We start from the raw sequence: 12,573 nt of genomic DNA on the forward strand, positions 1-12,573 counted from the left end.
AATGAACAGGGCCCTATCTCCATTTATGTTTATACATCAAAAGTCATGACACTTGCTACCAGTGGTTTGTGTAAAGCTAATGTTTGCTAATGTTTACACTCCAAAGTGTTTAAAGTTCATTTTTTTGTTTCGTCTGATTTAAAAAATGTATTTCTGGCTTATTTAATTTAGTATAACTGTTTTTTCACTTTTGACCTTTTTTTTTTGTTGACAAAATTGTCAAGGAGGCTCCTTCTTCAATACAAAGTCAATGGAGATTAATAGTTTGTCCTCTCTCTGTATGCTAAGCTAAGCTAAGCTAAGCTAACCGTCTTTATACTAAGAGGTATCAATCATCTATTTCCAGGAAGGCAAATATTTCCCAAAATGTCAAACTATTCCTTTAAAGAGTGTTTGTATTGTGGCCTTGGAAAGCACTATCACACGTTAAAGGGACACTTTGTTTGTATTGTGTGTTAAATGAATGCTCATTTGCATCCCAGCTGGTTACTTGGGGACCAATCGATGACCCAAGGGGCCACATCAGAGCCCTATATACCCCTATGGCATGGAAGATATTTTCATGAGATTGTGGATGTTTTAAATTGGCACATTTTGTATAATATTTGGATTGAATTTTGACGGCATGAAGTTAGTCTAGAATCGACCCATGAAAAACCCCTGTTACATTTTGTGTCAGGAAAAACAGAGGCTTTCTTTGCTACGACTCTGTTAAATACAGCGATGTCCTGGTGCAGCAGATTCTGCCTTTTTCACTCAGTTAAAACACTTATAATAAAATAGGTGAACTATGAAGGGACATTTTCGGGACGCCCCTCTCTAACCGTAACGATCTTTACCTTTGCTGTATTGGATCTGTCTGTTTTGTATTTGTGGTTTTACTGTGCAGTGATTGGTCGTTGGTCTCAATTCCTGTTTATATTCTCGTAATATCTGTGTTTTGTTACGGAGACCTTTCTATAGGAAAACTTGAATTCTTTTGAATTTATTTTTGTATCACTCTCTTTGAGGTTCATTGAAGGAGAAACTGGCAAAGGAGATGTTGATGCCTTAATCTGTGTACTTCAAGTTGGTTTTTAGACTTTTGTTTCTGTTTTTATTGTGAATAACACAGAGCATTGATTGATAACTTTGTTTTGATAAATTCTGTACTGAATCAGAAATAAAAAACTTCTCAGAGCTGTTGTATTGTATTTTGTATGAAAAAAGGTAGACTTCTACTTCACCTCAGGGGTAAATATTGTACTTTTACAGCACAGCATTTGTCTGACAGCTTTAGTCACTTCATGCATTGATTTTAAATTTTGGATAACACTCAGAGCAGCTGGAAAAGCAATCACGAAGCTGAAAACAGCAAATAAATTAATTTATGGAAGATTTTTAGGTCATTTTCTTTTTTTTCCTCTTAAGGCCTTTCATTGTTATCCACTTTTTTTCTTAAGTTGAGGTACTTCACATGTAAAAAATATTTTTAATGGCTTTAGACCTTATGTTCCAAATTTGCTGTATTTAATTTTTTTTAAATATATTTTTATAAAGATTTAAGACATTAATCTTTTTTAAAGGTTTTGATAAAAAAAAATCCATTCCTCTCCATTTGTGTTTCAGTTAATTAAGGTTTTAAGTTCTGAGGACTTTAATTATTCCTATTTTTTTTCAAAGAAGTTTAGGTCCTTTTGTTTTTTGTCAAGGTTTTATTTTCCCCCCCATTTATTCTAAATGTTTATTTTTATGAGTTTAAAAAAATTATTTTCTTAATAACATTAAGCTTAAAAAAAAAAAGATGTGGTACTCATAGGACAGTCAGGCATCATCACTTCAGATAAAACTACACAACAGCATGTAAAGGAGTCAAAACTTTAAACATCTACAGCAGTAAAATGCAGAATATGCATTAAGTCAGCAGTAATATTAATTAGAAAAGATAAGATTTAATATTAAATCCATGATGGGGAACATCTTACACTAATGTAGGACTTTTACATCTTCCACCACTGTGCAAACACAAACAGTATTTCCCCTGAGTTGAGTTGATCTGTAAAATGACCTCAAGTAATAAAATTTGTCAACAAAGAAAGATTCAGACAGGCAGAGTGAGCTTTCAAGTTTTTTAACACCATCAGCATTTTATTCAGCTGTTAACAAATAAAGTCCTTAAAGAACAAATGAGAAGATACAAAATGTTACACAACAAGTGTGCATGGTAAAGGTTTACTCTGACAGGAGAACAAGCTGAGCTGAGGAGGTTTTGATGCACGTTTATAATTGACCACAGTCGGCAATAACAACCGGTTTTGAAGTCTTGCCGCTCTGTGAGCCTACCCCCTCCATTGCCTTCACAACATCCATCCCCTCCACAACGCTGCCAAACACCACGTGCTTCCCATCCAGCCTGGAGAGGAGATAAAAACATCTTAGATGAGCTGAAACTGTTGGTTAGACTGAATGCAGCAGTACATGGGTCAAAACAAAGCTCACCATGCAGTTTTAACTGTGCACAGGAAGAACTGGGATCCGTTGGTGTTGGGCCCAGCGTTAGCCATGGACAGAATACCCTGGCCTGTGTGCTTCAGCTGGAAGTTCTCATCAGCAAACTTCTCCCCGTAGATGGATTTGCCTCCAGTTCCATTGTGCCTGGTGAAGTCCCCGCCCTGAAAACAAAACGTTCACTCAGTATTTGTTTCTTTCTAGCTGGGGTTGAATCTGAACTTATGAAGGAGACGAGACAAATCCACTGCCTTCACTGTACCTGGCACATGAATTCAGTGATGACTCTGTGAAACGAGGAGCCCTTGTAGCCAAAACCTTTCTCTCCGGTGCACAAAGCACGGAAATTTTCTGCAAAATAAAGACAAAGGGACTTCATGAAACACAAAAAAATGTAAGGTTCATATCTGAAGAAATAAGCACTGTGTGTTGAAGAGAGCAGTGAGGCCACAAGCCATGTTGTCCTGCATTGTGTCTTTGTGGTTGTTTCAAATCTCTTTGCTGTTTTGAATCTTTCTGGTAATTTACATTTCGTTTAAGTAGTTTTATTTCCCTGCTTGGTCATTTTGTGTGTTTATGGTCGTTTAGAATCTCTTTATGTTTTTACATTTCTCTGTTCATTTGGCACGTCTTTGTCGCCATTTTGAATTTCCTGCCGGTCGTTTGTGTATCTCAATAATTATTTTGTATCCCTTTCTGGTCTTTTTGCACATCTCTGTGCTTATATTGGTTGTTTGTGTCCCTCAAGTCATTTTGTATCCGTTTGTGATTGTTTTGTGTGTCTTTGTGGTCGAGTATACGACAATTCACGTGCACAAACTACAGAGATAGCGTAATGTTTTCGATCCACTATTAAAACTAGTGGATGAAGCATTACATTTTTGTGCTTCCACTGGGCATAAACGAGTTCCACTATGAATGTTGTGTGAGACAAAATTAGATAGAATCGGATAGCAGGCCATTTCAAACTTCAGTCTTCGCAATACTCCGACTTCCTACTTCCTGATTCATCGTAGCAGGCCTAGCACGCATTGTATCGCGGTTTAGTCTCACATTTGGCTCGAGCACTGGTTATTCAGGCCCTCGCGCTCTGAATCAACCACAGCCTCGCCCCTGTTCAAGATAACTGATCGGGTGAGGATTCATAGCCAATCATAAATCCCTTTTTAGGAGTGTGGAAAAAAACCAGAGCAGCAGCTGCATGCAGTGAACTCAGGAAGCGTTTCTCTTACATACCTGCAGTCTTCGGGACCACATCGGACCGGAGCTGCAAAACACAAAACCTTTTACAATCTTACAGATGGATGTAAAATACATTCTAACCACCATTTTTAACATGATATCGTGACCATAGATGAAATAAACTGAGTGAGTGTGTAGTGTGATGTTTAGCTTACCTCCATTATAATCCTGCCAGCTGGCTTTCCACCAATGGTGATGTCAAAGAAAACTCTGGGTAAAGCCATGTTTGTGGTTATGAAGGAAAAATGAACGTGAACGATCAACGTCTCGGACACACTGGATCTGCTCGGATATATAGAATATGTACAGGTGGCGTAATAGCTGCTGACAGCCAATCACAGCCAGCTTCTTCCAGAATGCTCAAGAACGGACCAATAGGGATGAAGATAGAGGGGCCGACTTCTTCCAGAATGCTCAAGAATTGACCAATAGGAATGAAGATAGAGGGGCCGACTGTGCGAGCCGTTAGTTGGTAACGTTACTCGGGGGGCGGAGCCACGACCACATGCAAGTTTCTGTCGTGAAAATCACCGCTACCCAGAACACGAGGTGAGGCTCAATGGCCTTTCAATGGGGAAACAAGTGATGTAGTTATCTTATCTCTTGTGGAGACATAGAAAATGTGAAAACAGATTTGCTTAAAGTGAGTTATTTTTCTGACCAAAGCAGGAAACTAATTTTTTTGTGTTTTCCAATCACATTATAATTACTACACACAAACTATAACCCCATTCTTATTTAGAGGTACTTTGTGATTACTTCTACTGCCAATGTGTGGATCATGACTGTGTTTAAAGATGGATGACATGACAGCTCCCCCTGGTGTCAGGGTGCAGTCAAGGTAATAAACCCTGCCCCTGCATGTTAGTGGATGGGACATGAACCAAACTAAAAACTCAAAGTACAGGTCAAATAAATGTTTCCCAAAGATGGTTTTTGTCATTTTAGGTCATCTGGCGTTTGTTTGTCTTCCTTTTTTTCTAATAAGGTTGGTTTTAATTAGTCACTTGATTCTATGAAATGGAGCTGTGACCTCATGAATTACAGCTGTAACTGACTCCTGATTGGTCCAGCAGGTGTGTGGCAGAAACATTATACCAATGCTCCACTCTTTTACCCCTTTTCAACCAAGGCAGTTTGAGGTCTGGTTCTGGAGCTGGTGCTTCATCTTGAATGTTTTCTCTCTAGCTTGTGAGATAGACAACAGGGTCTAAGAAAAGTTTGCAAGTTGAACCAACTGTGAATGTCCACCAGCCCAGTACTAGAACTAGGTTTGCTTTGGTTGAAAAGGGGCATTTGTCACTCCTGTTCAGACTCTGGCTCCAAGTGAAGTCACCAGAACAAGATGGCAGCGCATGTAACCGGCATATTTAGGCCTCAATTATATAACACTCTTAGCCATGACACTAAAGACGATGGTAGTTTTTAAAAATTCTGTCTTCGGTGAATGCAACAGAGGCAAAACAAATCAGAGAGTTGCATGGAAATAACTGTCTTATTGGCTCACAGGTATCTATCCTGGGACATATCTCGAAGCGGTAAGTTGGATTAATTGATGGACATAAGATTTTTTGTTTAGAAAGAAGACTGTGGCTCAACCACCAACCGAACCACAGCTTGAACCAGGTAAACAAGGCATGTAAATGATAAATAAGTGAGTTTTTTTTAGAAACATCTTTCTTATTTTTACTTGTTAAAAGTTTTGGACATTATAATTATATGTAATGTCATTGAGCCTTCTGTCGTGGATTTTTCTGTCATGTAGTAATAATAATAGATGTGACACTCATTTTAATGAGGACACTTTTATGTATCTTGATGTTCATTTGTTTGACATTGATGTGGAAAACTGACTGACTGACGTTAATTTTGACATATATACAGTTTCTTTTTTTTTCTGGTAGAACACGATGAAGTGCAAGGAGAAAGCAGCAAAATATAAAGGAAGAGACGATAAAGTAGCAAGTGATGGAGGGAAAGCAGCAAGTGAACTTTGACGACATGAACATTGCATAGAGATTTGTGACTGGGTGAAAGAAAGTTTAATATTCCAATTAGTGAATAAAAAATGTGACCAATTTCCGAATTTCAACATCCTGTTTCTATTCAATATTAATACTACTAACAACTGCTCATACATTTTTTTGTTTTGTTTGTTTTTTACATAATTCTTGATTATTTTTGGAAAAAAAAGTGTTATGAGGTACAACTTTCAGTTTTTCCATGATAAAGACAGATACATTTTCTGGGGGTCCAAGTTCAAGAAATGCCCCTGTGCATGGTAAAGGTTTACTCTGACAGGAGAACAAGCTGAGCTGAGAGGTTTAGATGCAAGTTTATAATTGACCACAGTCGGCAATAACAACCTTTGCTGAAGTTTTGCCGCTCTGTGAGCCTTCCGCCTCCATTGCCTCCACAACATCCATCCCCTCCACAACCTTGCCAAACACCACATGCTTCCCATCCAGCCTGGAGGAGACACAAACATCTTCAATGAGCTGAAACTGTTGGTTAGACTGAATGCAGCAGTACATGGGTCAAAACAAAGCTCACCATGCAGTTTTAACTGTGCACAGGAAGAACTGGGATCCGTTGGTGTTGGGCCCAGCGTTAGCCATGGACAGTGTGCCCGGGCCTTCGTGCTTCAACTGGAAGTTCTCATCAGCAAACTTCTCCCCGTAGATGGATTTGCCTCCAGTTCCATTGTGCCTGGTGAAGTCCCCGCCCTGAAAACAAAACGTTCACTCAGTATTTGTTTCTTTCTAGCTGGGGTTGAATCTGAACTTATGAAGGAGACGAGACAAATCCACTGCCTTCACTGTACCTGGCACATGAATTGTGGGATGACTCTGTGAAACGAGGAGCCCTTGTAGCCAAAACTTTTCTCTCCGGTGCACAAGGCACGGAAATTTTCTGCCAAATAAAGACAAAGGGACTTCATGAAACACAAAAAAATGTAAGGTTCATATCCGAAGAAATAAGCACTATGTGGTGGAGTAGAGCAGTGAGGTCACAAGCCAGGTTGTCCAGTCGAGTTTTTTTTGTGGTCATTTTATGTCTGTGCATTTTTTTAAAGTCGTTTTATGTCCCTTCTTGGTCATTTTGTGTCTGTTTGTGGTTGTTTAGCATCTCTTTATGTTTTTCAATTTCTGTCTGGTTATTTGGCATGTCTTTGTAGCCATTTGAGTCTCTTCATTTTGTCATTTTGTGTCTCTGCATAGTAATTTTGTATCAATTTGTGGTTGTTTTGTGTGTCTTTGTGGTCGAGAATATGTTATATAGAATATATTAATGTGCACAAACAGCACAATGTTTTTGATCCACTAAGAATGGCTATGTGAGACAAAATCAGACCCATGGTGGTGGTTGGACAGAACAAATATACAGGGTGTCCATAAAGTCTCTTTACAAATTAAAAAAAAAAAATTACAAAAGCAATTGATGAAATAACTTAATCAGTTTTGTTGTATGTACTCAGTGGTTAACAAAGTTTTTAATCACATTGCATTTGTGTATTTCAGGTACCCTGGTGATGAAATAGGTAGGGGTTAATGAACCCCTATAAAAATGGCTACTCCTCAAGAGAAAGCACAATGTGTATCCTGGTTTATACAGTATAAACAAAATCGGATACGCAGACTCAGCGAAAAACGACAGTATGGAAGAGATCCAACGTCACATCCATCAATTCGTGCATGGCAGAAATTTATGGAGACAGGGACAGTGTTGGATAAAGAGAGGAGTAGCAATTTTATAGGGGTTCATTTACCACTACCTATTTCATTAGCAGGGTACCTGAAATACACAAATGCAATGTGATTAAAAACGTTGATAACCACTGAGTGCATACAACAAATCTGATTAAGTTATTTCATTAATTGTCTTTGTAATGTTTTTAATGTTTTTTTTAGTAATTGTAAAGAGACTTTATGGACACCCTGTATATTACCATCATCCAGCTAGAGGAAATGACAGATAGCAGAACACCTCAAACTTTTTTTGTCTTCATACTACTCCTACTAGGCCTAGCACTCATTGTATTGCGGTTTACTCTCACATTTGGCTCTGCAACTGGTTATTCAGGCTCTGATGCTCTGAATCAACCACAGCCTCGCCCCTGTTCAAGGTAAATGATCAGGTGATGATTCATAGCCAATCATAAATCCCTTTTTAGGAGTGTGGAAAAAGCCAGAGCAGCAGCTGCATGCAGTGAACTCAGGAAGCGTTTCTCTTACATACCTGCAGTCTTCGGGACCACATCGGACCGGAGCTGCAAAACACAAAACCTTTTACAATCTTACAGATGGATGTAAAATACATTCTAACCACCAGATTTTAACCATAATATCATAACCATAGATGAAATAAACTGAGTGAGTGTGTAGTGTGATGTTTAGCTTACCTCCATTACAATCCTGCCAGCTGGCTTTCCACCAATGGTGATGTCAAAGAAAACTCTGGGTAAAGCCATGTTTGTGGTTATGAAGGAAAAATGAACGTGAACGACCAACGTCTCGGACACACTGGATCTGCTTTGATATATAGAACATGTACAGGTGGAGTAATAGCTGCTGACAGCCAATCACAGCCAGCTTCTTCCAGAACGCTCAAGAGCGGACCAATAGGAATGAAGATGGTTGGTAATATTACTCCAGGGGCGGAGCCACGACCAGACAGAGAGGCTTCTCTGTGAAAATTACCAGTGTTGAGACGCCCCCAGTGGCACACCTGGTAGGACGCATACTACAGAGACACGGGCTGTATCCCAATGTCAAGGATCCTTCCTTGGTAGGCTCCTTCCTCCTGAGTCGTGTCCTCCAGAGGCGAGGCAAGAGTCCTTCCTTTCACTGGTATAACAGACTAATTGAACAGCCTTCAGAGTGTAAAAACTGTACGTCATTGCATAACTGGACGGTCCTGCTTAAATTCAGCAATGCAATTTCAAAACCAGTTCATGACATGGATGTGTCTTTGGCATCAGCACTCATCAGCACTCTGACACATATTTGTGGAAATGGAAGAAGATGCTTTCAAGTTGAATCTCCACAATTTAGCAAGTAAAAGCCACAAAGTGGATTAAGCCTGAATATTTCATTGATCCTGGCTGAATTTGGCCACTACAGCCCTACAGCTATTGCTGTAGGGGCCAGTGCTCAGTGCGATTGCCCCGTGGCCCTAATTAATAACTTTGGCAACTGAGACGGCATCAATTAACTTAACTGGCAATCAAGATTATATTTATTATCTTTTAGCTAAATGATAAATAAGTGTGTGTTTTTTTTAGAAACATCTTTCTTATTTTTACTTGTTAAAAGTTTTGGACATTATAATTATATGTCATGTCATTGAGCCTTCTGTCATGTAGTAATAATAATAGATGTGACGCTCATTTTAATGAGGACACTTTTATGTATCTTGATGTTCATTTGTTTGACATTGATGTGGAATACTGACTAGCTGACGTTAATTTTGACATATATAGTTTCTTTTTTTTCTGGTAGAACACGATGAAGTGCAAGGAGAAAGAGCAGCAAAATATAAAGGAAGAGACGATACAGTAGCAAGTGATGGAGGGAAAGCAGCAAGTGAACTTTGACAACATGAACATTGCATAGAGATTTGTGACTGGGTGAAAGAAAGTTTAATATTCCAATTAGTGAATAAAAAATGTTATCAATTTCCGAATTTCAACATCCTGTTTCTATTCAATATTAATACTAATAACAACTGCTCATACATTTTTTTTTCTTTTTTACATAATTCTTGATTATTTCTGAAAAAAAGTGTTCTGAGGTACAACTTTCAGTTTTTCCATGATAAAGACAGATACATTTTCTGGGGGTCCAAGTTCAAGAAATGCCCCTGTGCATGGTAAAGGTTTACTCTGACAGGAGAACAAGCTGAGCTGAGAGGTTTAGATGCACGTTTATAACTGACCACAGTCGGCAATAACAACCGGTTTTGAAGTTTTGCCGCTCTGTGAGCCTACCGCCTCCATTGCGTCCACAACATCAATCCCCTCCACAACCTTGCCAAACACCACATGCTTCCCATCCAGCCTGGAGGAGACACAAACATCTTGAATGAGCTGAAACTGTTGGTTAGACTGAATGCAGCAGTACATGGGTCAAAACAAAGCTCACCATTGAGTTTTAACTGTGCACAGGAAGAACTGGGATCCGTTGGTGTTGGGCCCAGCGTTAGCCATGGACAGTGTGCCCTTGCCTTCGTGCTTCAACGTGAAGTTCTCATCCTTAAACTTCTCCCCGTAGATGGATTTGCCTCCAGTTCCATTGTGCTTGGTAAAGTCCCCACCCTGACAACAAAACGTTCACTCAGTATTTGTTTCTTTCTAGCTGGGGTTGAATCTGAACTTATGTAGGAGACGAGACAAATCCACTGCCTTCACTGTACCTGGCACATGAAGTCTTTGATGATTCTGTGAAACGAGGAGCCCTTGTAGCCAAAACTTTTCTCTCCGGTGCACAAGGCACGGAAATTTTCTGGAGAATAAAGATAAATACAAAAAATGTAAGGTTCATATCAGAAGAAATAAGCACTATGTGTTGAAGAGAGCAGTGAGGCCACAAGCCAGGTTGTCCAGTCGAGGTTTTTTTGTGGTCATTTTATGTCTGTGCATTTTTTTAAAGTCGTTTTATGTCCCTTCTTGGTCATTTTGTGTCTGTTTTTTGGTTGTTTAGCATCTCTTTATGTTTTTCAATTTCTGTCTGGTTATTTGTCATGTCTTTGTAGCCATTTGAGTCTCTTCATTTTGTCATTTTGTGTCTCTGCATAGTAATTTTGTATCAGTTTGTGGTTGTTTTGTGTGTCTTTGTGGTCGAGAATATATTATATAGAATATATTAATGTGCACAAACAGCGCAATGTTTTTGATCCACTAAGAATGGCTATGTGGGACAAAATCAGACCCATGGTGGTGGTTGGACAGAACAAATATACAGGGTGTCCATAAAGTCTCTTTACAAATTCAAAAAAAATATTACAAAAGCAATTGATGAAATAACGTAATCAGATTTGTTGTATGTACTCAGTGGTTAACAAAGTTTTTAATCACATTGCATTTGTGTATTTCAGGTACCCTGGTGATGAAATAGGTAGGGGTTAATGAATCCCTATAAAAATGGCTACTCCTCAAGAGAAGGCACAATGTAATAGAGAACTTGCTGTATCAATATATTTGCTAAAAACTACACTTGTTCATTTTTGGAGATGTAGTAATTGAAGTAATATGCATTTGTTCTGTATTTTTCATCTCTGCGGGATAAAATTGTAAAAAACCAATAAAACATATTTACAAAAAAAAGAGAAGGCACAATGTGTACCCTGGTTTATACAGTATAAACAAAATCGGATACGCAGACTCAGCGAAAAACAACAATATGGAAGAGATCCAACGTCACATCCATCAATTCGTGCATGGCAGAAATTTATGGAGACAGGGACAGTGTTGGATAAAGAGAGGAGTAGCAATTTTATAGGGGTTCATTTACCACTACCTATTTCATTAGCAGGGTACCTGAAATACACAAATGCAATGTGATTAAAAACGTTGATAACCACTGAGTGCATACAACAAATCTGATTAAGTTATTTCATTAATTGTTTTTGTAATGTTTTTAATGTTTTTTTTTAGTAATTGTAAAGAGACTTTATGGACACCCTGTATATTACCATCATCCAGCTAGAGGAAATGACAGATAACAGAACACCTCAAACTTTTTTTGTCTTCGTACTACTCCTACTAGGCCTAGCACTCATTGTATTGCGGTTTACTCTCACATTTGGCTCTGCAACTGGTTATTCAGGCTCTGATGCTCTGAATCAACCACAGCCTCGCCCCTGTTCAAGATAAATGATCAGGTGAGGATTCATAGCCAATCCTAAATCCCTTTTTAGGAGTGTGGAAAAAGCCAGAGCAGCAGCTGCATGCAGTGAACTCAGGAAACATTTCTCTTACATACCTGCAGTCTTCGGGACCACATCGGACCGGAGCTGCAAAACACAAAACCTTTTACAATCTTACAGATGGATGTAGAAACCATTCTAACCACCATTTTTAACCATAATATCATAACCATAAATGAAATAAACTGAGTGAGTGTGTCGTGTGATGTTTAGCTTACCTCCATTACAATCCTGCCAGCTGGCTTTCCACCAATGGTGATGTCAAAGAAAACTCTGGGTAAAGCCATGTTTGTGGTTATGAAGGAAAAATGAACGTGAACGACCAACGCCTCAGACACACTGGATCTGCTTTGATATATAGAATATGTACAGGTGGAGTAATAGTTGCTGACAGCCAATCACAGCCAGCTTCTTCCAGAACGCTCAAGAACGGACCAATAGGAATGAAGATGGCTGGTAATATTACTCCAGGGGCGGAGCCACGACCAGACAGACAGGCTTCTCTGTGAAAATCACCAGTGTTGAGACGCCCCCAGTGGCACACCTGGTAGGACGCATACTACAGAGACACGGGCTGTATCCCAATGTCAAGGATCCTCCCTTGGTAGGCTCCTTCCTCCTGAGTCGTGTCCTCCAGAGGCGAGGCAAGAGTCCTTCCTTTCACTGGTATAACGGACTAATTGAACAGCCTTCAGAGTGTAAAAACTGTACGTCATTGAATAACTGGACGGTCCATCTTAAATTCAGCAATGCAATTTCAAAACCAGTTCATGACATGGATGTGTCTTTGGCATCAGCACTCATCAGCACTCTGACACATATTTGTGGAAATGGAAGAAGATGCTTTCAAGTTGAATCTCCACAATTTAGCAAGTAAAAGCCACAAAGTGGATTAAGCCTGAATATTTCATTGATCCT

General features: G+C 39.2%; 3 protein-coding genes across 3 annotated transcripts; all 3 read right to left on the reverse strand.

The window, feature by feature from the left end:
- Positions 1 to 2,094: 2,094 nt before the first annotated feature.
- On the reverse strand, positions 2,095 to 4,026 carry LOC131992019 (peptidyl-prolyl cis-trans isomerase-like). Its single transcript, XM_059357356.1, has 5 exons — positions 3,885 to 4,026; positions 3,724 to 3,754; positions 2,750 to 2,838; positions 2,479 to 2,651; positions 2,095 to 2,392 (listed from the first exon to the last, which is right to left on the reverse strand). The coding sequence occupies exons 1-5, from the start codon at positions 3,951 to 3,953 to the stop codon at positions 2,260 to 2,262; spliced, it is 495 nt and encodes a 164-aa protein (XP_059213339.1). The 5' UTR covers positions 3,954 to 4,026; the 3' UTR covers positions 2,095 to 2,259.
- Positions 4,027 to 5,725: 1,699 nt separating this feature from the next.
- On the reverse strand, positions 5,726 to 8,287 carry LOC131992021 (peptidyl-prolyl cis-trans isomerase-like). Its single transcript, XM_059357359.1, has 5 exons — positions 8,132 to 8,287; positions 7,969 to 7,999; positions 6,554 to 6,642; positions 6,283 to 6,455; positions 5,726 to 6,198 (listed from the first exon to the last, which is right to left on the reverse strand). The coding sequence occupies exons 1-5, from the start codon at positions 8,198 to 8,200 to the stop codon at positions 6,066 to 6,068; spliced, it is 495 nt and encodes a 164-aa protein (XP_059213342.1). The 5' UTR covers positions 8,201 to 8,287; the 3' UTR covers positions 5,726 to 6,065.
- A 1,027-nt stretch (positions 8,288 to 9,314) lies between these two features.
- On the reverse strand, positions 9,315 to 11,984 carry LOC131992020 (peptidyl-prolyl cis-trans isomerase-like). Its single transcript, XM_059357358.1, has 5 exons — positions 11,874 to 11,984; positions 11,712 to 11,742; positions 10,144 to 10,232; positions 9,873 to 10,045; positions 9,315 to 9,788 (listed from the first exon to the last, which is right to left on the reverse strand). Exons 1-5 carry the CDS (start codon positions 11,940 to 11,942, stop codon positions 9,656 to 9,658), a joined length of 495 nt encoding a protein of 164 aa, XP_059213341.1. The 5' UTR covers positions 11,943 to 11,984; the 3' UTR covers positions 9,315 to 9,655.
- Between the last annotated feature and the right edge of the window lie 589 nt (positions 11,985 to 12,573).

Source organism: Centropristis striata, chromosome 19, assembly GCF_030273125.1.
Source record: "Centropristis striata isolate RG_2023a ecotype Rhode Island chromosome 19, C.striata_1.0, whole genome shotgun sequence".
Taxonomy (NCBI): domain Eukaryota; kingdom Metazoa; phylum Chordata; class Actinopteri; order Perciformes; family Serranidae; genus Centropristis; species Centropristis striata.